The sequence below is a fragment of the Zonotrichia leucophrys genome, chromosome 4 (assembly GCF_028769735.1).
Source record: "Zonotrichia leucophrys gambelii isolate GWCS_2022_RI chromosome 4, RI_Zleu_2.0, whole genome shotgun sequence".
Classification (NCBI taxonomy): Eukaryota; Metazoa; Chordata; class Aves; order Passeriformes; family Passerellidae; genus Zonotrichia; species Zonotrichia leucophrys.
In genome coordinates this window covers 64,939,611-64,963,108 of record NC_088173.1, presented here as the reverse complement: position 1 = coordinate 64,963,108, position 23,498 = coordinate 64,939,611, and the positions used below count along the sequence as shown (strand labels likewise).

The following is a 23,498-nucleotide window of genomic DNA, read 5'->3' as shown; positions in this document are numbered from 1 at the left end:
GTTTTTACATTTTTAAAAGCCTTTTCCTATGAGAAGTACTCTTAACAAGGTCTGCAGTGCCTATCCCAAGGTCCCTTACAAGTGAAACAATTAACCCCTACTCTCACCAAATACCTTCTCTTTTTCAAGTGTATGCAGTTATTGATGTACACAACCATTTTTAGATGACCCCTTTTCATGCAGAACAACAATATCCATATATGAAAATAGAGCTCATATCTTCCAGTGCTATCAGAGAATTTAGTTTCTATAGATAAGATTGCTGCACTAAACCATGTTTGGGAATGCAATATCCAGCCTCTGATCTTTGACTGCTTTAATATTGGCTTCCCTCTGTAGAATTTGAGAAATGTTAATGGTCTCTTTTTTTGAACAGCCAACACCTGTGAGAGGGAGGGAAGGGGAATTATCTGTTTTACAGAGGATCACCATTAGCAGAAACAAGCAAAGGTCAAGGTTATCTGCAATGTCTACAGCCCAGCCACAAATAGTTATTCTGGGTTCTATTGAGGATATTAGAAAGGTGAGAAAGTTAGTCAAAATATTTCTTGGAAACCAAACTTACCCTGGCAGTAGAAGAATGCTTAATCCAGAAAGAAATAAAACAAAACAAAACCCAGCAAATGAAAACAAGCCCCCAACACAAACCCAGAGGGTGGAAGCCCAATTAAAGCACTGAAATACAGAGTATTTTTCCCAGCTGTGAGGATCTCCCAGAAATTAGGTCCTTCAGTCCTTCATTTAAGAGTTTTAACACAAATTCATTTGGAATCCCTGAGCTTGATAGAAAATGATGTTGTGTGGTTGAACATGGGGGAGGTCAGACTGAAAGAACATCACAGTCCCTTGCAACCTGAAAGTCTGTGACAGATCAGTGTCTTTCATATGGGCAGCTCTTGCTCCAAGCAGATGTTGAATTATTTCAGCATTTAAGTGTTTTGCTGCTGGCTCTGATAGGATTCTGTGCTCCTCCATGCTGCTTCCCAGCTCTTTATCTCCAGGAGAATGCCCTGTTGGTAAGGGCTGACATGAGCCTTGTCTTCCAGACACCATGTTATTATAAAAACTACCAGATCCAGAAATGGACTGGCAATCCAAGATAAGAGAGTGGCAAAATATCAATTTACAGCTTCTTGCTCAAGACAGGCACGTCCCAGAAACACGAACAGGACACATGGACAGGCTGCCTGTTTGCATTGCTCCACCGTGCCAGGGATCCTCAAGTCTACATGCCTGGAAGATTTCCAACAGTACCTGGGATGCCAGAACTGTGCTTTAGTAGATGACACCTCCCAGTATGTCACCTTGGACTGATGTCTCTTGTGGAGGAACCTATTAGAGTTCAGCCTAATTGCAAAATCATGAAATAATTTAGGATGCAAGGCACCTCTGGAGATCCCTATGCCAACCCTTGTTTGAAATAGGGTCACCTTCAGAGCTGCTTGCTCCACTTTTAAGTCTCTTCAAGGATGGAGAATCCAAAAACTGAAACTACTGAAAGAAAAGCCATAAGTAATGGAAACAAACTCTTCTTGCCAGTGGTAGAGGGTAGAGCAAGAGGCAGCAATAAAGGGGAGCACAGGAAGTTCCCAGCTGCAGCTCAAGGCTCAGCCTGGCAGCTTTGGGACCTGCAGCTGGAGATGGGGTGTGAAATCCACCCCTGGAGGTTTTCCAGAGCAGGTGGCACAAAGGCAGCGCTGGCCTCAGCTCTTGTGGCCTGCTTTGGATGGAGGCTGGATTAGGGATCACCAGAGGTCCCTCCCAACCAGTGTGTCTGTGATTCTGCCAACAGATTGTTCAATGGAAAAATCAATCAATCAATGGAAGCATAGTTTTTGCAAAGTTGTACCTCAAAATTCTATCAGATATTTTGGAGGGATTGCCAACCATGAGGGACAGAGCAGCTGGGTTGATTCACTGCACCTGGGTTCTGAAAAACATTGATTATTGGTAAAGTCTCCAAATAATTTATTGTCATGGGCTATAAAAAACTCTTACTGTAAAACATAGTAATTTAAAAGAAGAATAAAGGATGGTATGAATGCACACATCCACATATGGCTCCATATTTTTGCATCTATTTGTACATTCTGACATATATAACAGAAGAAGAGTTCTTGGAAAGTCCCCCAACACCTTGTAACCTGTGCTGGAATTTCAGGTGATTAGTGCAATCACAGTCATCTGGAAAGAGAATGAGTGAGGGGGGAAATGACCAATGATCAAGTATTAAAAGTTATTCAAGATTTTCTGATCTAAGCCTAAATGTGAGTTATGGTGGAAAGATGACAATGAATAGCCAGGCAATGAAGCCACAGTTAAAAGTCAGTATCAATAAACACAGATTAATTTATGTGGGAGAAATCATCCTAGCCATACACAGAAAAAGAATTGAATAATTGTGAATAATTGTCTGAAAATTCCAGGCCAGAGGCTTTGAAACAAAGAGTGATATCATTTATCAGGAGAGGGCAGAGAACAAAATTAAAAGTCCATTGCACACCCTCAAATTTTGTGGAGAGAAATGCTGATCAGAGACCTGGAGTGGCATTTGTGTGCCAAGTGACTGCATGAGCCCTGCAGGCTGCAAAGAGCTGATGGTGGGGTGTGTCCCCACGTGCAGTGACACCAGAAGCTGGCTGCTCCATCTGTGGGTTGGCTTTCCCCTGGCCATGGCACAGGTTCCTTGCAAAAAGCATAACTATGCACAATTCATACCCACCTGCCACCCAGAACATGGGCAGGAGACAGGACAACTAGCAGCCTGACACCACTTAAATATTTCATTCTGCATGGCCAAATTTCAAATGTGACAAGGTCCACCAGAAACCCCCCAATTTCAGCCTGCAGAGGGAGAGTGAGAGAAGGGAAGAAAGCAAGAGACAGACCTCTGACTCACAAGTGCTCAAGTGTGATAAGAATGAAAGAGAAATGGCCCAACATAAGTGGCTCAACATCTTTCACACCCACAGGCTCCATGATGGGACTGTAACAACCATGTAGTCTTCCAGTGGCATCAAGAACAGCAGGGATTCCAGTTCAAGGCCACTACTATCTACTTATTAATAGTATCAGTGGGTGGAAACTCCTATTTCCAGTTTTATAAGAGAACCAATTGCTCTAGAAATCTCTGCTCTGTGCAGGAAAAACAGTGTCAGGGGCTGTGGCAGGTTCAACAGCCTGGAGGACAAGGCCTGGGCACACTGTATTCCATGGGCCAAATCAGGCCTGTGCACGAAATCTGACTCACCTGTAACTGTTCCCAGGTAATGAGTCCAGTGAAAGAAAAGCTGTGAAGCTGTCTGCCTCATGGATCATGAAGAACTTTCTCCATCTCTGGGCCACATGTTGTCCTAAGAGGCAGAGACCTGAACTGCCAAGTGTTTTTCTGAGCAAATTTGTGTCTGAGGGACAACCCTTTACAGAAAGATTTTCATACAAAATGCTTAAATATACTGGAAGTTTTACAATGTAGGTTATTAAGAGCTAGGATGTCAAAATGACATCCTAGAGCTCCCACCCATTCTCAAATCTGGATTTCCAGACACTTTGTACAGACCCTTGAGCCCTTGGTATGACAACCATCTTCCAGATGGATTTGGGCTTCTGCTCCTAGTATAACCAGTGTGTAATCATGGATGCAGTAGTATTTTTGGCAGTGGTATTTTGACTTGTACTTCTTACAGAATGTTGTTACGGAGTCCTGCAAACCCAAGCAATGCCACTTCTGCGTTTTAGTTGTGCCTGACAGGTTTCAGAAACCAAAACTCAACCCCACAAAGTTTTGCAAGCAGAGAGTGTGACAGGAAAGTTGGCTGGCACCCAAGCCCATCCTGACAGGGGAAACTGGCTCAGCTGTTTCTGAAAACACCTACTCAGGTTCACCCATGCAGCGAGCGGTTTTACAAGTTAGTCATTAACCACCTCACCCCCACTGAGTAAAACAGCCTTGGCTCTCTGCAGCCAAGTGTCTTGCAGATGTGTAATGGACCCAAACCCTCACACACTCTTTTGCAGTCTTGAGCAGGAGGAAAAGAAGGGGTCTTGGAAGGAAGCTCCCTTCGTGGTTTCAGTGGGACTCCAGCTGACAAAGGGGAGACAGGAGTCTCTTAGGGTCTTTCCTGTCTATTGTTTATTTCTGAGGGCTGTGGGTGAGCCTCCAGTGCAACTTCTGCTCCAGAGTGCCTCGAGCACTCGGGAGAAGAAAATGACTCCGAACTTGGCAGCACAAGGCCCAGGTTTGCTGCAGTGTCCTGCCCCTCTCTGGGGCACAGAAAAAGGCAAACGCCTCAGAGGATGCTTTCAGGGCACAGTTTTTTGCCACAGGCCTCCAAGCAAAGGCAAACACCCAGTGAAACTGTGGCTCTTAAAAGGATGCAGGCAGCTCCTGCGTCCAGCAGAGTCATGGCTGTCAAGGAGCCAAAAGCACGTCTAGAAATGAGGCCCCTCTGCCATGGGATCACACGGGGTTTCTCATGAAAGTGACTCAAAGGGAATGAAGATCTCACCCCTCAAGGCTGCTGAGTTTGCTTGTCATGCTCATCTGTGAACACTTTTAGCCTACAAACCTCAGGCATGTGGCCAAATAGTTATGGAAAGACGTTGTCCTGTCCAGATTGCATTGGCAAGGAGAGGCAGCATTTGCTGTGGCACTTGCAGAGCCATTGTTCCTGCAGTAACGCTTGCAGGGCTCTTGTTTAGGATGATTTCTTTTTAAATAGGAGCCAAACCTCAGTTTGCAAACACAAGGGCCACTTTTCCCTTGAAACAGGCAAATGTGGTTATGAGGCCTAGCTTAGGAGCACAAGTGCAGATCCTACAAAGATAAGAGCAATAATCAGAGGAGACCCTGCAGGGTGCAAGTGCTGTGTGCCCAAAGCATCCTGCAAAGGTAGGAGCTCATCCCTGCTGGTCTCACTAGCACACACAGATTCCTCTCAAAATGGGGCAGAGTTACAGCTGCACTGCATGAAAGGTGTCCTTTCCCTAATCAGCTTTTCAGGCTAATTCCTCCTTTAACTGAACCTCTTCCCCAGTCCTGGGCATTCAGGGGCTGTTGCCTTGTGGGGCTCTTGCCTCCCATGGTCAGGTCCCTCTCTGGCCAGAGGAGCCTCCAGAGCAGCTGTGGGCTGGCACCTCGTGGGCAGTGAGGCTCCCCTGGCACAGCCCAGGGAGGTGACACAGCCCCAGAAGGGCAGGGTGTCCTTGTTCCCCAAAAAGGCAAAGCCCAAAGGTGTCCCCTGTGGGCAGGTCGGTGCCAAGGGACCCTCTTGAGCTGGGCTGACACGTCCCACATGGGCAGTGGCCTCCAGCCCTGCCAATGTGCTACAGGTGGCCACAGCAACTGCAAGCTGTCCTGAAACTGGAGCCTTTACAACAAGTTAAATAACAGATATGGTCCATTAGTTTGGCAGGCCGACAGGCCCCCGTGCCAAAAAGCCCATCTCTACTCAAAAGGGACACTGTTAACAGTAACTCAAGAGGATGCAACAGAAGAAAATAAACAACACTTGAGGCAGTTGGTGTAATTGGCCAGCAGATGAAAATAAATTTATGCCAGCTTGTGAATACAGCTGCTGAGCATGATTCAGTGAGTAAATCGTGTGGCACAGAGCACAGGGCAGGCAGGAATAAAATTAAGAAAGAGACAAAAGCCAGGCTGCCTCTTGGAGCATATCACCCCTCCAAGCACCCAGCTTTTCCCATTTCTGCCCATTTCACTCTCATGTGTCCCCTCATGTTATTAATGTATGGGTTTCCCAGCCAGCCATAACGTTTTTCAGGAGGGCATATGCTTGAACCACTGCTAAAACAAATACCCAAACCCTACAAAACCCAAGCAGAATTTAAAATAAAGAAAATGTTCAGCAGAAAATCTCAACCATTTCAAGTGCTCTTTGAGCACCATACATGAATAACAAAGAGTGAGCCTGCCATTTATTCCTTTGCAGATCACTTTTAAGATCAGCTTTTGTTCTATGCTTTTTAGAGCAGCTCAAGTCCAATGGACAAAAATTCCATTCCCAGGAGCACACAAGAAAGAACTGGGAGCCCTGGGCTGCACATTTCACCTTTACTTTTTCATTCTATGCTATAAATGTTCAGCGTGGTCTTAACAAATTGAGCCAGCCTCTTCCTTTATGCAGTGGGGCTGACAGCTTGGAAACTGGAATTCTTCAAGCAGGAGAGGAGGGTGGAGGCTGTGGATAATGTGAATCACCTAGAAAAAAGGAGACCTCAGCCAGAGTGGATGGGACCCTACCAAACATTAACATAACTTCTACTTTGCAGATGTTGCTTCCTGATTTTACAGTCAGCAGAGAAAAGAGCTCCCATTTTTTCATCCTGGCCTGGATATACAGAAGGCATTTTAAGACACCTGTTTATCTCCACTTGCTCTTATCAGCTCTCTCTGTGAAACACCAGCCTGAATTTTTTGGGTTTTTTTTCCAGAGAAGCTCCAGCTCTCTCTGGCACAAAGATGGCTTCAAAGGCAGCAGAACCCCAACGCTCATGCTGTCTTCCACCTTCAAAGCTTGTTGCCAGCTCAAGCCCATCCTTTGCAGACAGCTAAAGGTTCTCATTTTTACAGAAACAAGCTCCTAGAAAGAATTTCTCTTGTCGTTTTCCTCAAACGGATGGGCTGCTTGTTTCCCCCTGGTTTATTCACTCTATCTTTTTCAAAACAGCCAACCAAATCACAGTGCAAAGCAATGAGGTCACTATAAGCCCCACAGAAGATGTTATCACTGCTACCCTACGATTCCCTCAGTCTTTGCTTTGACTGCCTTGTTTTCCTGAGCCATATGGGAGGATAGTGCCTCTCAGCAAAATATAGACGTGAGAAGTCTCAAGGGCTCTGCCTCAGATAACAAAGACACCAGCATTTCCTTGACAATTATAACTCCAAGAAATACATTTTTTCCTCTTTTTAGTTATGGAATAGATATTTGGGCCATATTTTCAAAGTGTATTTCAAATCCCAGGTAGGCACAGCAAATAAACAGCCTGGATTTTTCCCTAGATCCAAGAGGCTCTTTGAGAAATCAGGTCATAAAAGTGAGAGTGGGAGCAGCTGAAGGCAAAGACCTTCTACCAAACCTTGCCCTAAACAGCTTCCTGTGCCTACAGTCACTTCACTTTCCTGCCTCCCATGGAGCTTGGGAAATAATGTCACACTGGCAGCATCAGACAGCTGCAGGGGCAGGGACCTCTGAAGTTAATGTTGTTAGGTACAGGTGACACATTTGAGCAGATATATTTTCATGCTCTGATAGGATGAAACCAAGGCCAGGAAGACCCACAGCAGGTGTCTAGCCTGGATTTGTATGCCCAGTGCAAAAACCATTTCCTTCTTTTCATACGCCAAACACCTCTGTAGGGTGGGCACTGTAGGGTGAGGTTCAATATTTAGCAGTGGGCTGTGTTTGGTGCACGTTTGGAACCACAACATTCCTTTGGGAAAGCTGTTGGTGGGCACGTGGGGCTGTGCACAGACACGTGGAGGCCCTGGCTGCTGCTGCTCCTTGCTGAGGAGGCTCTAGAGCCTATCTGTGTACTGCACAGTCACTCATCCAAAGTCCTCCAACTGCCTTGCAAACATTCATTGTGGACTCCTGTGCTGGGGATGCAGGTAAACATCAACTGCCCTGTTTTACAGACAGGTCGACCGTTGCATAATCTCAGCTGATGTCATTCAGAAACTAAAACCAAAAGGTCATCTTCTGTTTTAAGGACTATATCCCTTTCCCTGCATTGTGCAATATTTCTTCATGTTATATAACCACTTTTTCCTGGTATTTTACATGTGTGTCTATTCTAAATTCTGCTGCCTTCCATGATTGTCTGTTCTGCAACCACAGATAAGTGTTGTGCTTATTTATTGAAGATATCCCTTATCTGCAGGCTTTCATCACATGTTGGAGTCCCCAGCAGCTCCCAGCCCCATGGGCAGGAACCCAGGGGGGCTCTCTGGACCCAAACCCTGACAGATCTCATTGAGGCAGCCTGTGAACCAGACACTCAAACAGCTAATGGCTGTCTGGACACATCTGGAAATCTGAAATCCTGCATCCAGCCTGGGTGGGAGGCACATCTGCCCAAGTAACAACTGGCAAATTTAAGCTGTCTCTGGAGGCTAATTTTCAGGGTTTGGCACACAAATTCCCCCTTTATTTGGAGAAATGCCAGAGTGATCAGAGAATTTTCAACTGCCCAGACCTCCCTAGGGTGGTGGGTGTGCTAAACCACACCTCATAAAGGGAGAAGTTGTGGTCTCAGGACAGACAGCTACTGCAGAGTGACACAATCACAGGGATGCATACCTCAGTTGTGGGGCAATTTCTGCTTGTATTATTGGGACCTTCTGCTGCTTCATTATTGAAGTGTGCAATGACAGCCAGCTTCAGAATAACCTTGTTTGCAACAGGTGCAGCTCCAGATTTCATATCTCCAAGTTCATCTTTTGTTTGCTTTTCTCTTGTTGGCCAAACTTCTGGTAGAGCTCTGCTCAGGGTGACAGCACCCAGTTACAAAAGCTGGGTAGATAAGGAGCAGGAAATGAGTTTCTCTAATGGATGCAAAATTCAACATCCAGATATCAAGGTCAAGCAGAAAATGAGATTTTTCCCCCCTCCACTTTTTTTAAACAGGGTGAAACAAGAGTGATATTCTTGTCACAACTGCAATGTAGCTGGTGATGAGAGGCTGTACTTGACTCTCCAGTGTCCCATGGAGGAAGTCCACAGGAAAAGAACTACCTTAGAGAACTCTGACAAAATATGCAGCCCAGGAAGATCCCCATGGGAGCAGCAAAAAGAATGATTTCCCAAGGAGAGCTGTGGTCTGACAAAACTCACCCACCCATTTCTTTCATTGTCTTGTTCCCTTTGGACCTGGGGCAAGCAACCCTCACATTTCCTCTGCTCCTACACTGCACAAAGTTATTTTATCACTCAAAATAACCAGGCAAGACACCCTGCAGCCTTTGCATCTTCGCAGCATTCATTGTGGAAATTCCATTTTCATCCCACCATAGTGGTGGATCAGGCATTTGAACCCATATCTACCAACCCAATAGCTTGGTTTGTATCTACCATATCTACCAACCCCATAGATGGCTAAACCATAATCTTTTGGGCAAGTTAACTTCAGCTTTAAACTGATTCCTCTCTCATAAGGACAACATGATATTTCTGTTAAACTGTTTCCTCTCCCATAAGGACAACATGATGCTCTGATGACAATGACCTAGGAATGACCACAGCTCAGCGCAAGTAAGAAAGATGAAGAGTTGGCACCACTTAGGAAAGGTGCCCTCCCTGCCCAGCAGCAGTTAAAGTTACACAACACCTTCTAGGTTTCCCAAAGGACCCTTTGACTCTTAGACAAGCCCTTGAACTTTCTCTTTTATGCTGCACAGAAGGGAAAAACACTAGCCTTGCTGATTGAAAACTGTGTTTCAAGCAGTAAAAGCTGGCAATTCTGAGAAGAAACATAAGCTCAAGGAGGAACTGTGCTCCAACGAGCGCCCTGTTGTGAGATAAGTTTTTCTTTTTTGTGATGAATCAACATAATAATCCATCTGTAACACTAGATGTGTCTGCCTTACCACAGCAAAGGGCCATCTGCCCATCTGAATATATGTTCAAAATGCTGCTGGGACAGCCACGATGGTCTCTTAATGAAAGGCACTTGGCAATTAGTACTTCAGTGAAATCGTGCCTGGGTGGCTCTGAACCCTCATTTGTCCTGCCCGCTCCAACGCAACAAGTGTCTGTAACTTTTCTCTTTGTTTTTATTCCAGCAATTTCTCTTGAAAGCCCGGTGGGGAGGGGTGGACACGTTCTGATGCCTGCAGCAGCAGGAGCTGAGGCGAGCTGTAATCAACATATGTCCTGTGTGAGCCGCGTGGCCGCGAATTAGCGGGACAAGCCGCTCCTGGTTTCCAAAATCCCCACCTGCTCGGGCCGGGCTCAGCACAGCCCTCCACGGCGGGGCTCCATCTGTCTGACAAACAGCCCGCACATTTGCTGAAAACCGAATCATTTTGCCTCTATTTGCTTCCTTTCTTTTCCCTCCCTCTTCTCGCCCCCGCTCTTCTAATTGGGGCCGGTTTGAAAGGTGCAGACACCCACAAAAACAATGCGGCACAATGAGGCCAGGGCTGGCGTTCGTTAAACTGCTCCAACTGAAATCCGCTGGGGCTGAGCGGGCAGGAAGGAGACAGACCCTGCCAGCCTCCAGCCAGAGCGGGAAAATCAAAAAATAAAATAGTCAGGCTGCAAAACGGGGCCAAAAATGCATCAGGGAAGCCTTGAGTTACAGTTAGAGAAAGTGGCTGCAGCCAGGGTGCCGAGGGTGCGGCGGGGCCTGCTGGCAGAACCAGGGCAGAGAAGATGTCAGATGTTCAAAGCCCTGAGCACCAGCTCTCCTGGAGTCTGCCCCCAGCTCTGCTGCAGGCTCTGTCAGCAGTGCACAGCCCCAGAGTGTGCAAGAAAATACTGAGAATTGTGCGCACCGGCATTGCAGTGTCTAAGCAGGCACAACCAGGAAAGCACAGCCTCCTGGAGGAGATCTTCCCTTGTGTCCACAGCCAAGAATCATCCTGACAGTCCTGTGGTCAGTGAAATAAGCATATTTCTATCCCAGCTGCAAAAGCACAAATGATGGCCAGGAGGCTGAATTGCTCCCAGCCTGGAAAGCACAGACTGCTGCATGGAGCTTGTAGGCCAGGACATTCTGTGGTCATGAATTTCCTTCATCTAATCACTTAACCTCATTAGGGAAATGACTGATTTCTCCACTAATCAGACCTTCCATTTCACTTGCAAAGGAAAGACTAAAAAAGGGAACTAATTGTGATTCTGAAAGACCTTTTACTAAAAACTTTTACAAAAATCTAAAAAGACCTTTTACTAAAAACTTACTTTCAGCAATCTACCAGGCAGTAAAGACACAAAATTTTCCCAGTAGTCTGGATGATCTCCATAGTAATCTGTTGTGTTTTCAGATGGACTACTCACAAAATGCATTAAAATTAGACTGTAAAAAGTATTTGTAAGGATTATCACTGGTAGAAGCACCAACTTTCTGGTGAGAAAGTGACACATGGAGAATGAGTCTAGTTTCAAACAAGGTTTTGACAAGTCAAAAAGGGTGTTTCTGGGGAAAGCACCTACCCTTTACAGATGACAGTGAGATTTTTCGTCATTCTTTTCCATCACCTCATTGGATTTCTCCTTAGCATGGTAGAGCAAGGATCTGAAAGATGCATGCAGTTAATATTTAGGATAGGAAGACTGTGGGAGAACAAGGTTCACTGCACATCTGAAAGTGTTGATACATGCAGCTGATATTGCTGCCAAATCCAGTAAATTCTCTGTGGCTTGCACTGCTCAAACCTGGCTCAATGTCTTTAGAGGTGGAACTCTTCCATGCTTTCATGATTCACCCTTTTCCTGTGGCTTTGGAAACCCACATACTGACCCATGCAAGACAACCTTCCTTCCCCACAGACATCTCACCACGATGAGCAGCTTTGCCCCAGCCCTCCATGAGCCCCCCCTGTCTGTCTGTCTGTCTGTCTGTCCCTCCTGATTCCCCCTCTCCAAGCAATGCCATTTGCCATTCAAGAACCCAACAACTTACAGGCCAAATTGCAGTTAAGAGTTTGCAGGGGTGGATTTCAACACCTGAAACAGTGCTTGGCCTTCAGCCAGGTGAATTGTTGATCCTATTTTCTCTGCCCAGAAGGAGGGTGCTGAATTCCCTGCACCCATGTGCCCGCTGCCCTGGCTGCACTGAGGGCAGAGCATCCCTGCCCCTGCCATCCACTGAACCCTGATGGGGGTTTTGATGTCACTGTTGGACACATGGAGGGCTTTCCAGGAACAATTCTGCAGGGGTGTGTGTTGTGCAACCACTCATGCGCAATGACAAAGGGAGAGGCGCTGCTGCAGCTCTGGGGAGATTCTGTTTATGGCTTCAGTGGGGAGAGATCCCAGGCACTGATGTGTATTTGCCAAGGGATGAGAAACACAGTGACTGACAGGGAGCCACAGGGCAGGGAGGAGGGAAGGGCCCAGCCCTTTGTAAAGGGTCTGTGAGGGATCCTGGCCCTGCTTCAGCCCAGCCCAAGGGCACCAATGCCTGTCCCAGTGATGCTGCAGGGTGCCAGAGCACAGCTCCTCACCAGGGACATGGAGCAGGACAGCCGTGCAGGCTGGTGTGCTGTGGCTCCCTGGCTGGGCTCACCCAGCCCTTGTCCTCAGCACTGCTGTCCAGCCTGGCCCCACTCCCCAGCCCAGCAGGGGGATGCAGCTGCCCCCATGCTGGAACCCCACACACCCCACGGCAGCTGGGCTCAGATGGCACAACCCACCCACCCTGCTGTCTCCCGAACCTGGAGCTTCCCACCTCACAGCAGAGCAAATCTGACACCAGGGCAAGGAGGAGAGGTGGGAACAGCACCCCAGGAACCTCAGCACATGGTCAGAGGGATTAAAACAGGGGCAATGTTATGGACGGGTAATGAGATGATTGGCTCTCGCAATTAAGAGATAACTATTTTGTGAATATGAATAAAAGCTTTAGTGATGTATAGCTGTGTTATTGTAGTTTAGATGTCCTCTGCTCTCCCCACAGTTCCCTTTCCCCCCGTACTGTTGCCATCACACAGCCGGGGCTGTCCAGGACAGGTACAAAGAGGCTGCACAGGTGTCCCTGGCATGGGGCAGTGGGAATGGAAAAGCTTGGGGGTGCTCAGGGGGTGAGGCCTGGTGACCCCTGAGCTCCAATCCAGGTACAAGAAAGCAGTTTGCACTGATAAATGGCACAGAAGGGCTGCCTGACAGACTTTGGGAGGGTCAGGGCTGGCTGAGGCAACCCCAGGGGTATAAAACACTGAGCATCCAGCTTGAAGATGAACCAGCTGCATGGTACCCACAAGGGCAGTTCCCAGCACTGCAGCTTTTTCCTTATGTAGTCCTTTGTTGTATTTTTGTTAAGGTTTAATAAACCTCTTTAAGTTTTCAAAGTGAGCAGTTGTTTCTCACAGGTAATAACAACACAGGACAAGCCAACTCGCTGTGGATGTTTGCTGAAACATCACAATTTTTCACAGCCCTGTGCCCAGTTTCAAACAAAACTTTTCTCATGAAAGAAAAAAAACCTTTTTGCATGGAAGAGATGAGGGTGGGAGGGAGGAGCAGGGGGAGTCACCCAGTGCTCTGCCAAAGCAGGGAATCCAGCCTAGGGAATCCAGCATTCCTCCCCGAGTTTGGGGCATGCTGGAAGGAAACTCTGAGCAGGCAAACGGCAAAGCTCATCCCAAAGCACAGGAACGGCCTGGCTGAGGAGAGGCTCAGGATACAAATCCCAGCTCCAGCCCCAGCCTGGTCCAGCTGCCTCCTGACCCACTCCATCTGCATGACCATCCACGGGAGGAGCGGGCGGCCCGCAGCCCAACAGCTGGCCATTGGCAAAATGGATTATTTCGCCCTTTTGTCCCCGTGTCTGGCTCTCCCCGTTTGCATATTCAGGCTTTTTCCCCTACCCCAGCATCTCCTGTGCCGGGAACTCCGAGTGCTCCCGGCTCTGCAGCAATTCATTTGTTCGGGAATACAAACACCCCAGTGAGGAGGGTGGAGACATCCCCTGGGACAGAGCCCTCGCTGGGAGCTGGGAGCTTGAAATGAGCTTGGATGCATCCCTTTGCACGTGGATTTGGGAACAGGTGTAACTCTGAATACTGGAGTCTCTGAAAACACAGCACTACACTAATTAGACAAAAAGGTACATTTTGAAGTTGCTCTTTTCCTGAGAGTCACTGCTACCACTCTGAACAGCTCGAGCTGTGCAAGATACAGGTGTCTTCAGGAGTTCAAGGTCTCAACAGCTTTGTGTATGCACAAAGAAAATGAACAGTCCCAGTGCTTTCCTGCCTATGGGCTGAATTCACATTCTTTTTCTCAAGGGCAATAGTTTTAGGAAACTTCTCTTGGCAAGAACTCAAAGAAATTGGTGCCTGAAGACTGTCCCAGCCATTCCCACTAGCCCTGAGTAAGGCTGACTTAAACAAATTCCTTCCTTTAGAATGAATGTGTGTTTCAGACCAAAAATATGCTGGGTAGAAAAACTTGCATTTGTTGCAGTTCAAACATTGTGCCACAACCCTTTTGGTTTAAATTATGATTGCCTATATTAGACTTTTTTTCCTATTCAAATTTTACTATTTCTGTTGAATTTTGTGTGTTTTCCCCCTTTGTTTCTGTCACCATTTTCTCATCTGCCTAGACAGATTCCAGTGTAATGACATTTGAAAGCAGAACATCCACATCAGACAGGCATGTCACACACTCACCGTGCCCTAAATGATGGAGAGGAGCTCCCAGACCAACAACATTTTTATTACAAGATCCTGATTTTAGAGTTGTTTCCAATGACTTAAGAATGTTCAGGCTGAAGTTCTTCCATGACAGGTATTTGCTTTGGATTAATTCCTTCCATTTTTTGGAAAAAAGCTAAACTGGTTCAGTTTGGTTCACCAAAACCAAAACAAACCACCAACCACTGAGATGAGAAGCCTTGGAATCTATAGGGACCCACATTCCTGTGATCATCACAACACTCGTCACAAATCAGCATTTGTGATTCCTATAAAGTTTCATCCAATTCTGACCTTTCCTTTAAGGTATAGAAACACAGCAGTTTGTAAACTCTTATTTGAGACTGGAAATTTCATCATCTCAGCTCTCTAAACCTTTCCCATGGGATGGGCACACACCTGCTGTCCCAGCTCTCTCACTGCCCAGGGAGCCCACACACCACCCAAATCCACCCAACAAACCAGCTCTGGACACAATTTTCCAGACTGAGAGAGGATAATGGATGTAACTGAGCAGTCCAGAGGATAGAACAGAGTGATGGGGATGGGGAGGCACTAGGGATGCTTGTGAGTCAGAGGGGAAAACCAGAACTAGATCATCTTGTAATAGCCAGGCTGAATTCCAGAGTAAATCCTGAGCTCCCTAGGCATGGACATTGCTCTCTTGGCAAGTAAAAAGCTATGAAGACATCTGCAAAACATGTCTCTTATTTCCTCTCTGGAGGATCCATTCTGTCTGACAATAAACTCAGTAATCTTGGGCTGTATGCTTGCACAGGGACTGACTCTGATGTGACACAGAATGACACAGGGTCATTTGGGCTGGAGAAAATCTCCACGGCCACTGAGTCCAACGCTCTGACCAAGCACCCCCTCCCTTGTCAGCTGGACACAGCACTGCCTGCCCTGGGCAGTCATTTCTTGGGCACCTCCAGGACAGTGACTCCCCCGCCTCCCTGGGCTGTCTGTTCCAAGCCTTAACAACTCCTTTTATGAATAATTTTTCCCTGATGTCTAAGCTGAACCTCCCCTGGAGCAGCTTGAGGCTCTGTCCTGTCATCCTCTCACGGTTGGCTGGGAGAAGAGCGTGGTCCCCACCTGGCTCTGAGCTCCTCACAGGGAGTTGGAGAGTGACCAGGTCTCTCTGCAGCCTCTTTGTCTCCAGGCTTTTTCTCTCCAGCTCCCTCAGCTGCTCCTCATAGGACCTACAAAGGTCATGACGATGCTGATGACCAAATCTGCACAAGTAGCATATCTTCCTGTCTTGTTTCAGTGGAGGACTTGTATCACATAATGTTTTCAAAAATGTGCTAGAGGTGGATGAACATTGAAAAGTCACCCAGAATTAGCAAACAGCAGAGTCAAGGCTGCCTACAGAGCCACAGTTTGCTCTCATTCACCTTTCTGCATTATGCAAGATTGTCCATTCCTGTAGCAACGTGCTCCATTTTCCATGGGAACACATCTCAGTGCATGGAAAGAGCTTTGGGAGAGCAGAGCAGAGTCATGCAGCAAAATCACAGGCAAGGACTGCAGCAGTGACCATTCCCTTGGTGTTCCCTCCTCACCATGAGCTCTGAGACTTCCAGAAGCCTGTTCAGTGTCCCAAAGCCTCACCTGATGGAGAGTAGCTGTGAGATGAAGCACGGAAGAGAAAAAAAAGAGGAAAAAAATTTTAAAAGCCAAACCTAACCAAAAAATGTGGAGCTGGGGCAGCTGAACACCATTCCAGGCCATCCCTGAGTGCCCTGGGATACAGCCTCACTCCATGCTGCTGCACGGAGTTCAGCCAAGTCTCTTTGGGAAAGTGGGACACAAGTTTTTGAGTCCTCTGCAGGATAGCCCTCACTTCCAATTCACATCACTGCTCACATCACACAGCTTACCTGAATGAGGAGACCACAGCTCTTCATCCAAACTGAGGCATCATGAAACTTTTAAACTTATGGTTTGGGTTTTAAAGAGTTTAAGAAATGAAACACTGCTCTAAGGAAGTTTTAGACTTGTTTCCATGGAGTTCATGCCGTGCTTCCCCAGCTCAAAGCATTCACAGAGTAGATCTCAAAGGCATTTTACAGCAGCAAAAATCCATAAGAGCATGGAATCACCCAGTGCTGCTGATGGGTCCAAGAAGCTGCAGAGAGTGAAAGCAGCCTCATTTTCTCCTGGTAAATACCCAGCCTTTCAGCATGCCAGTGACTGTTGTGATGGCCAGATGGTGGTGGGAGCAGTAAGTTGGATGATGTTAGCTATACACAAACTCCAAAACAACTGATGTCCAAACTCATTTTGAAAACACACCTGATTGGGCTGCTCAGCATATGGCAGCAACGCTCCACTGGAACTGCATTTTGTGGCCTTTAAACAACTAACAAGCTCCACCAAGGGGTCCAAGGACCAGCAAGCAGGGCCCCAGATCCCAACTATTTGATGCTCATCCCTTTATAATGGTGATGAAAAGGTGCAGAGATGTGGTGGAAGTGCCAGCCTGCAGCTCCTGGACCAGGTCCAGGTAAGAGGAGCACGTGTCACTCATGCCACCAGCACAGCTGTGCCACCTCTTCTAATGAGGAAACATCCCAGGTGATCTGCTGAGCAGCACTGGACGATTCCTAATGAAAGGATGAGCCCTGCTGTGACAGCCCAATTGCAAGCACACAGATCGTGGGTACTTTTGAAAACAAACAATGCAAAATAAACACAGTGAACAGATTGAGAAAAATTATTCTGGCATCTGCCAACCTCCACTAAGGGCTTTCCAACAAACCTGTGGGTTTCCAGAGGAATGGCAGAGGCCATCTCTACACTGACAGGTAAGCAGCAACCTCACCTGTGATTTGAAAGCAAAGGCAAATTCACTAGGCACCACCCCTCAGAATGGACCTGCGCACACAAAATTACGTATTTATGTGTTTCTGAGATGATTTAGCCCAACTTTACACCACAGGGGCCTATATTCTAACAGTGTCAGCACTGAGCAGGATCCACAGATCCCACTCCATTCATGGCAGCTCCTTCCTTTTTGCTCCAGTGCTCTCCTTGCCCACCTTATTTTCAGGTGCTCTTCCTCCAGCAGTTATTTACCTTGAAACATCAAGGCTTGCTTGGAGATGCAAACTGCACAAGTCCAGAGGAAAATGGGACAGGATCCAGAGGAAAAGGACCGTGGAAAGTCAGCCAGCCATGTGCCCTGCCCCAAAGCAAGCTGTAGCACAGCCATTGCTGAGGGCAGATGCTTGCTCTCAACAGGTCTCCATTTGTGGAACAGCTCCTGCTGGCTCCCCACACATCTCTTCAGTCTGTTCAGTGACTCCCTACCCTTTTTTTTATACTTGGCCTTAGAAGGAGCTACCACTCATCCTAGCTACAATTCAAGCCCCATCTACCATATGATTCCAAGCCCAGTCCTTCCACTGTGTCCTCACAAGTGCCTTTTCCCACATATTCAAGGTATCAGTCACACCACTCTCCACTGCCATTTCCTGCCCTGTGTGCAGTATCTCAAGTTGCACCTCTAAAGTACAGAATTATCTTGGGTCTCCTCAAATGCACTACCATTTGTGAACCCCAGCCTGAAGCTTTTCCAGCACCAGTAGGACCAGCTTTATCTGAAACAGTGCTTGCAAGCTGTCACAACTCCGAATTTGTGCAGCTGTTTTACCCTACCTAAATTTAGTGCCTTGCTAAAAAGGATCTTGTCTTTCCCCACCATCTCCTCCCTGCTGCAACCATTCCTACAAGATTATTTTGAATTCTAATGCTATCTTATCTTTCACATCTGTCCAGTTTCCTGTTGACTGTAGGTTTAACGTGCATGCTACTTTGTTATCCAGGTTGTAATAAAAATGAAAGATAAGTGACCTGGAGCTACTCCCTGAGCCCCACGCAACACAGCCTTCCGTTCTGACCCTGGTGCAAGATGGAAGGAAACCACTCCCAGAGCAGAGCTGCTTACAGCCCCCTCAGCTGCTCCAAGCACAACTCAGCCTCTGAAACCACTTTTCCTTCTTGCAAACCATCCTGTTTGCCCAACAGCCTCCACACCATCCTATAAGCAAGAGCAAAGGGGCCATGTTCATCATCTGTGGTTTTGTTTTAGAGAGGGGCTTCTGATCTCATGGACCTTCTGCCCCATCTGAAGGAAGTTTCAACCAACAATTCCTGTTGCTGCTGGTTCTCATGGGGGATTACACTGGAATCTGCAAAGTGCAGATTCCTCCCAGCAGATTTCTTCATTTGCCAGTGCCACTGCACAGCTGTTCAACTGCTTATTTTCCTGTCACCGACTAACACAAGCCTAAACTAGATAATTACTACTTCCTACTGTCATGAAATTCATTCTTCAGTATCCAAATCCACTCCTTTCTGTTTGCTCCCATGAAAAGGCTATTTACAGTTTTAACAGCTGGCTTAGCAGGGGACTGAGTCCTGTGTTACCATGAGCAAACGGATCTGTAACTTCCCTTGGGAAACCCCTTCCTACTCCAAGGACAGGGCAGGAATGTGGCTTTGTGTGGACTGAAAACAGCACACCTACAAAATCAATTCATCAACACCACAGGCAGGCTGTATTTCAAAGCTAGAACAAATATTATCTGGTTGTCTACCCTTGCCTTGGCTTTATCACCATCTTATTGATAGCTTCAGCTTTTGTTATTTTGCATTGACAGTGCACATCTTAACCTCCTTCTGTCTGTGTCCTCTGAGGGATTTTCTTCTTTTACTTCTTCCAGAAGCTTGTCTTCCTTGGGGGAGGAAGAACTAAAAGGATTGCCATATTAGCTTTCTCATTCCATGCCATTACACTTTTAACTAGCGCTTTCAAATAGGTAAATTAGCTTTTAAGTGATCCCAGTTGTACCATTGGCCTTTGCTACAATCATGCATTAAAGCTGATTCACTTTTACTTACCTCTATTGCTCAATTAAGAGCACTGAGAGAGGAAAAGCAGCTCTGCAGCCCAGGAGTGAGCTGGGCTGTTCCCTTACCCAGTGTCTCACCACCACACTGCAGCATTTCCCATCTTCAGGGAGGTTCTGGCTGCACCTCACTCGCTGTTTCTGGAGGAAAAGCACCAAGAATGGTGATCCTCCATCACACAGGATTATTCCAAAGGCTGCAAGCATCTGCAGGGTGAGACATTCCCAACAGGAGCTCCTGAAGGAACTCAAGTCTTGGCTCCAACAGCAACTCCTTTATCTGCTCATGTAGAAAAAGGAGAATGATTTTCATCACCGGAGAGAGGCCTCACTGCTCCCACACAATTTGCAGGAACACACCAAGAACCTGGCAAGGCTCTGCAGTGTTCCTGCACCTCACTATGCACACATGCCAGCATCAACAGCACAGACCACTGCCACTTCAGTGGGAGCTGTAAAAGAAAAAGTTTAGGGCACCTCACTGAATCTTAAAATTTTACTAAGATTCTGAGTTATGTGCCCTTGTTCAGTAATTAAGGGCCAATCCCTTTATGATCAAAGGCTGACCCTAACCACATGGCTGGATCCTGTGTCATACCTTGCCACACACTTTAACACATCCCTCAAGAAATTTCTTCATATTTTAATCATATTCCATTAGCTGGCTGGTTGCTGTATTTTGGTTTTATGGCATAAGTTCCAGTAGGAGCTGGCTCATTTAGGCACAATAACATGATAAACTCAAAAGACATTATCTGAGTTTCCTACCCCATTAAACCATTTGGAGATTAATCTCCCCCTTACTGAGGAAGTTCCTTATTATAGCTGAATTAAAAAGTATGTGTTGCAATAGTCTGCAATGAGTGCAGTATGACATTTGAGATTATTCCAGTGTATGTAATCATTAAGACACTTGTGGGATCCAGCATGAGTTATTTCACAGAGCTCCAGACAAACCTGACATCACTTTTGTTTCAGATGACCAGAAATCTGCCCTTCCCCTCCACCAAATTCCACGCATAAATACCCCATTACAGAATTTACCACATTTTTCACCAGTAAAATCCATGAACAGACACACAAGTGCAAAGCAAAATGTCATTTTATTTAATTCAAGGACTATTTTCCTTCTAGTATTGCTGAAGGGATCACCTCCTGGGGAATTGATCATTACAAAGTCCCTGTCTAAAAGTTCAAGTGCTCTTGTTGTACATTCTTTTGAAACACAGAAAACATAATGACCAAGTAGGTGGGCAGCTACTTGCAGTTTTGGCCCACCTAAATTAGCATTGCTTCAGGCTAGAAAACAATTCAAGTAGTAAAATAATGAAAAATGTTAACCTTTAAGGTTACTACCATATTTTGATCAAAAAAGTCCTGAATGTATGAAAAGAACATTTGTACATGTTATGAAGTTGTTTTTTAACCAGACACTGTCAAAGATGGCAGTTAAATATTTTGGACCAGTTGTCAACCAGATATTTAAGAGTTCTATCTGAAGGTTTATTACCAATTTCATTATGCAATTCACTTTTCACATTAAGCTCTTTAACAAAAGCAACATAGACCCGCACCAGAATCACTGTAGACAGATTTAGTTTTATAGAATGCCCTTCTGAAAATTCATTTCAAAATAGAGATGCTTTTTCTCCAGAACTGTAAAAGCCATAAAAATGCAAAATATTTGTTAGGAAATTTTTAATCAAAATTATTCCTTAATGTTCAAAATAACATTTAACCTCCTACATTTTTTGTTGTTGTTGTTGTCATCCACATATTGACCAATAGAGACTAAACAGGTAACAATGGTTCACGTTTTTCCCCCACCTGAAACATTTCTTCTAACACAGCCCCAAAGATAGGCAATACAGAGATTCAGGGACATGGATTATGCATGGCAAAGGTAATCCTCTATCACTTTAATTTAGAACAATTCTGATTCTAGCACCCGGCCTGGAGGAGCCTCAGTTGTTCTCAATCTGCTCCAGGTCCAAGTCCCCGCAGTCCAGAGGGAAGATTCCCTCCTCGTGGCTCTCGCAGTCGCTCGTGTCCTCGTCGCTGTCGCCCGCCCGCTGGCACTGCCTGCCCTGGCACGGCCGCCCCTCGCCCAGCTGCTCCTGCACCGGGCTGCAGCCGGGCGTGACGATGCTCATGAGGTCGTTTGAGTCACAGGGCGATGACACGATCGTCTTCATCTGCGTGTCATCGTCGTCATCTTCATAGTCAAGGGAGCAAAGACTTTTGGAATTTTTTAAAGTCTGCAATTAAAAAAAAAAAAAAAAACAGAGAAACCATGACTATACTGAACATGACTGGACAGGAGGAACAGAATAAATTCTTGACATTCTTGAATGGTTTGAGTGTATGTACTCAAGAGTGCCACGTGTTTAAAGTAATCCTCGAAATGAGAGGCATGAAGGAAGAGGAAGAATGGTATTTACTTACTTCACAGTCAGGCTTTGCATGGATATTTTGCCTAGATTCCCTTCTGTGAGAAAAACAGTCCCCTTTTTTATGCAGGAAGAGCCAAAAACCTACCCTTGGTTCAACTACATGAGGAAAGAGAGACACCCACCCAGTTTGCTGTATTGGGTTTCTGGCAAGTCCAGAGCAGAGCATTTGGTGACAGCAGCATTTAGGTCAGACAGCTGCCTTGCAGCCTGGTCAACAATTAATGTCCCCTGCAGACAATGAGCCCTCAGGCGTCCCCTCAGAGACTGCCAGGACAACTGGCACGTTTGGGTAATCTCAAACAGAAGAAACCCAAGCCTCTGCTGGGAGCATCTTGCTGGGTTAGTCTTTCAGCTGGGTACGGCCTGAACAGGAGCTCAGGAGCAATTCTGTTTCAATTCAAAGGACATTAAAACTAGAGGGGCACTCATCTGTATTTGTACAATGGCAAAAGAAAAGAAACACTCAGTAAATGTGCTACCTCTGTACCAGAGATAAAGGAAAATACCCAAGCTCCTCATGGAGCAGAAAGGGATCCTTGGCTAGAATCCAGGGAGAGCATTTAAGAAAAAGCCAAATATACAGAGAGCAGAACTTTAACAAGTGAAAACCTTCCAAACTGTGCCGCATGCAAGCACCCAGTGAGGGGAGGGTGAAACAGCCAGGGCTCCTCTGAGAAGTGGTGCAAGACAGAATAATGTCACATTCATTTTCAGTCTCTCACTGGTTAAGTGACTCCAGCCTCACAGACAGCAATCATTGTATTACAAGGAGATCCACACGGAACAGGACCAACTTTCACACCCATTTCCAGCTTCCTCCCCCAATTTGTCATTTCTTAAGTATTTCATATTTGTTTATTTGAAATGGGAACATTGCAACATTCCTAGTATGCTGTATTCCAGATGCTCTTCCAGACATGAGTGTAATGGTTCCTGCTCCACCAATGCACACCAGCACCCACATAAGGGGGCTTACCAGCACCTTTGGGTATTTTTAAACAAAACTTGACAAATTCAGAAGAAGTTTGAATTAGCCTTGTCTGTAAACAGCTGGTTAGACACAGAAAGCTCACCAGGGGGACAGGATCAGCCTGATCCCTTAGGCTGATGTAACATGTGGAACGCCTTGCAGACAATCCCACTGCCATGCTGCAAGGTCACAGCGTTCCTTGGACATCCCTACACCCAATCTGCAGGGAAAGCTCATGGAGGGAAAGCTCAGGTCAAGGTGCAAAGCAGAGCACTTGAGGGCTGGAGCTCAGTCACAGCACAGGTGGGATGGGATAACGGGATGGGATGGGATAACGGGATGGGATAACGGGATGGGATAACGGGATGGATGGGATAACGGGATGGATGGGATAACGGGATGGATGGGATAACGGGATGGATGGGATAACGGGATGGGACTGGGATGGATAAGGTGGATGATACGGGATGGGATGGGATAACGGATGGGGATAACGGGATGGGATGGGATAACGGGATGGGATGGGATAACGGGATGGGCAGCACTGGGATGGGATGGGATGGGATAACGGGATGGGATGGGATAACGGGATGGGATGGGATAACGGGATGGGCAGCACTGGGATGGGATGGGATGGTGGCCCCATCCCTGGCGCCCCTCCACAGCAAAGGCACTGCAGCAGCATTCCCTGAGCCTGCACATTAAACACACCAGTGCAACACATTTTTCCGCGGATCAGAGGTTTGTTTTGCTCTTCCCCTACTCAGCTT

The 23,498-nt window shown here is 46.5% G+C and overlaps 1 protein-coding gene across 1 annotated transcript in view; it reads right to left on the bottom strand.

Annotated features, from left to right (window-relative positions):
* Positions 1–20,389: 20,389 nt before the first annotated feature.
* The window catches only part of FAM53A (family with sequence similarity 53 member A), a 69,544-nt gene continuing 66,435 nt past the window's right edge, over positions 20,390–23,498 (bottom strand). Inside the window, exon 5 of the mRNA XM_064711956.1 lies at positions 20,390–21,563. Coding sequence (XP_064568026.1) covers positions 21,270–21,563 — 294 coding nt within the window. The 3' untranslated portion in view covers positions 20,390–21,269. The remainder of the gene's footprint in view (positions 21,564–23,498) is intronic.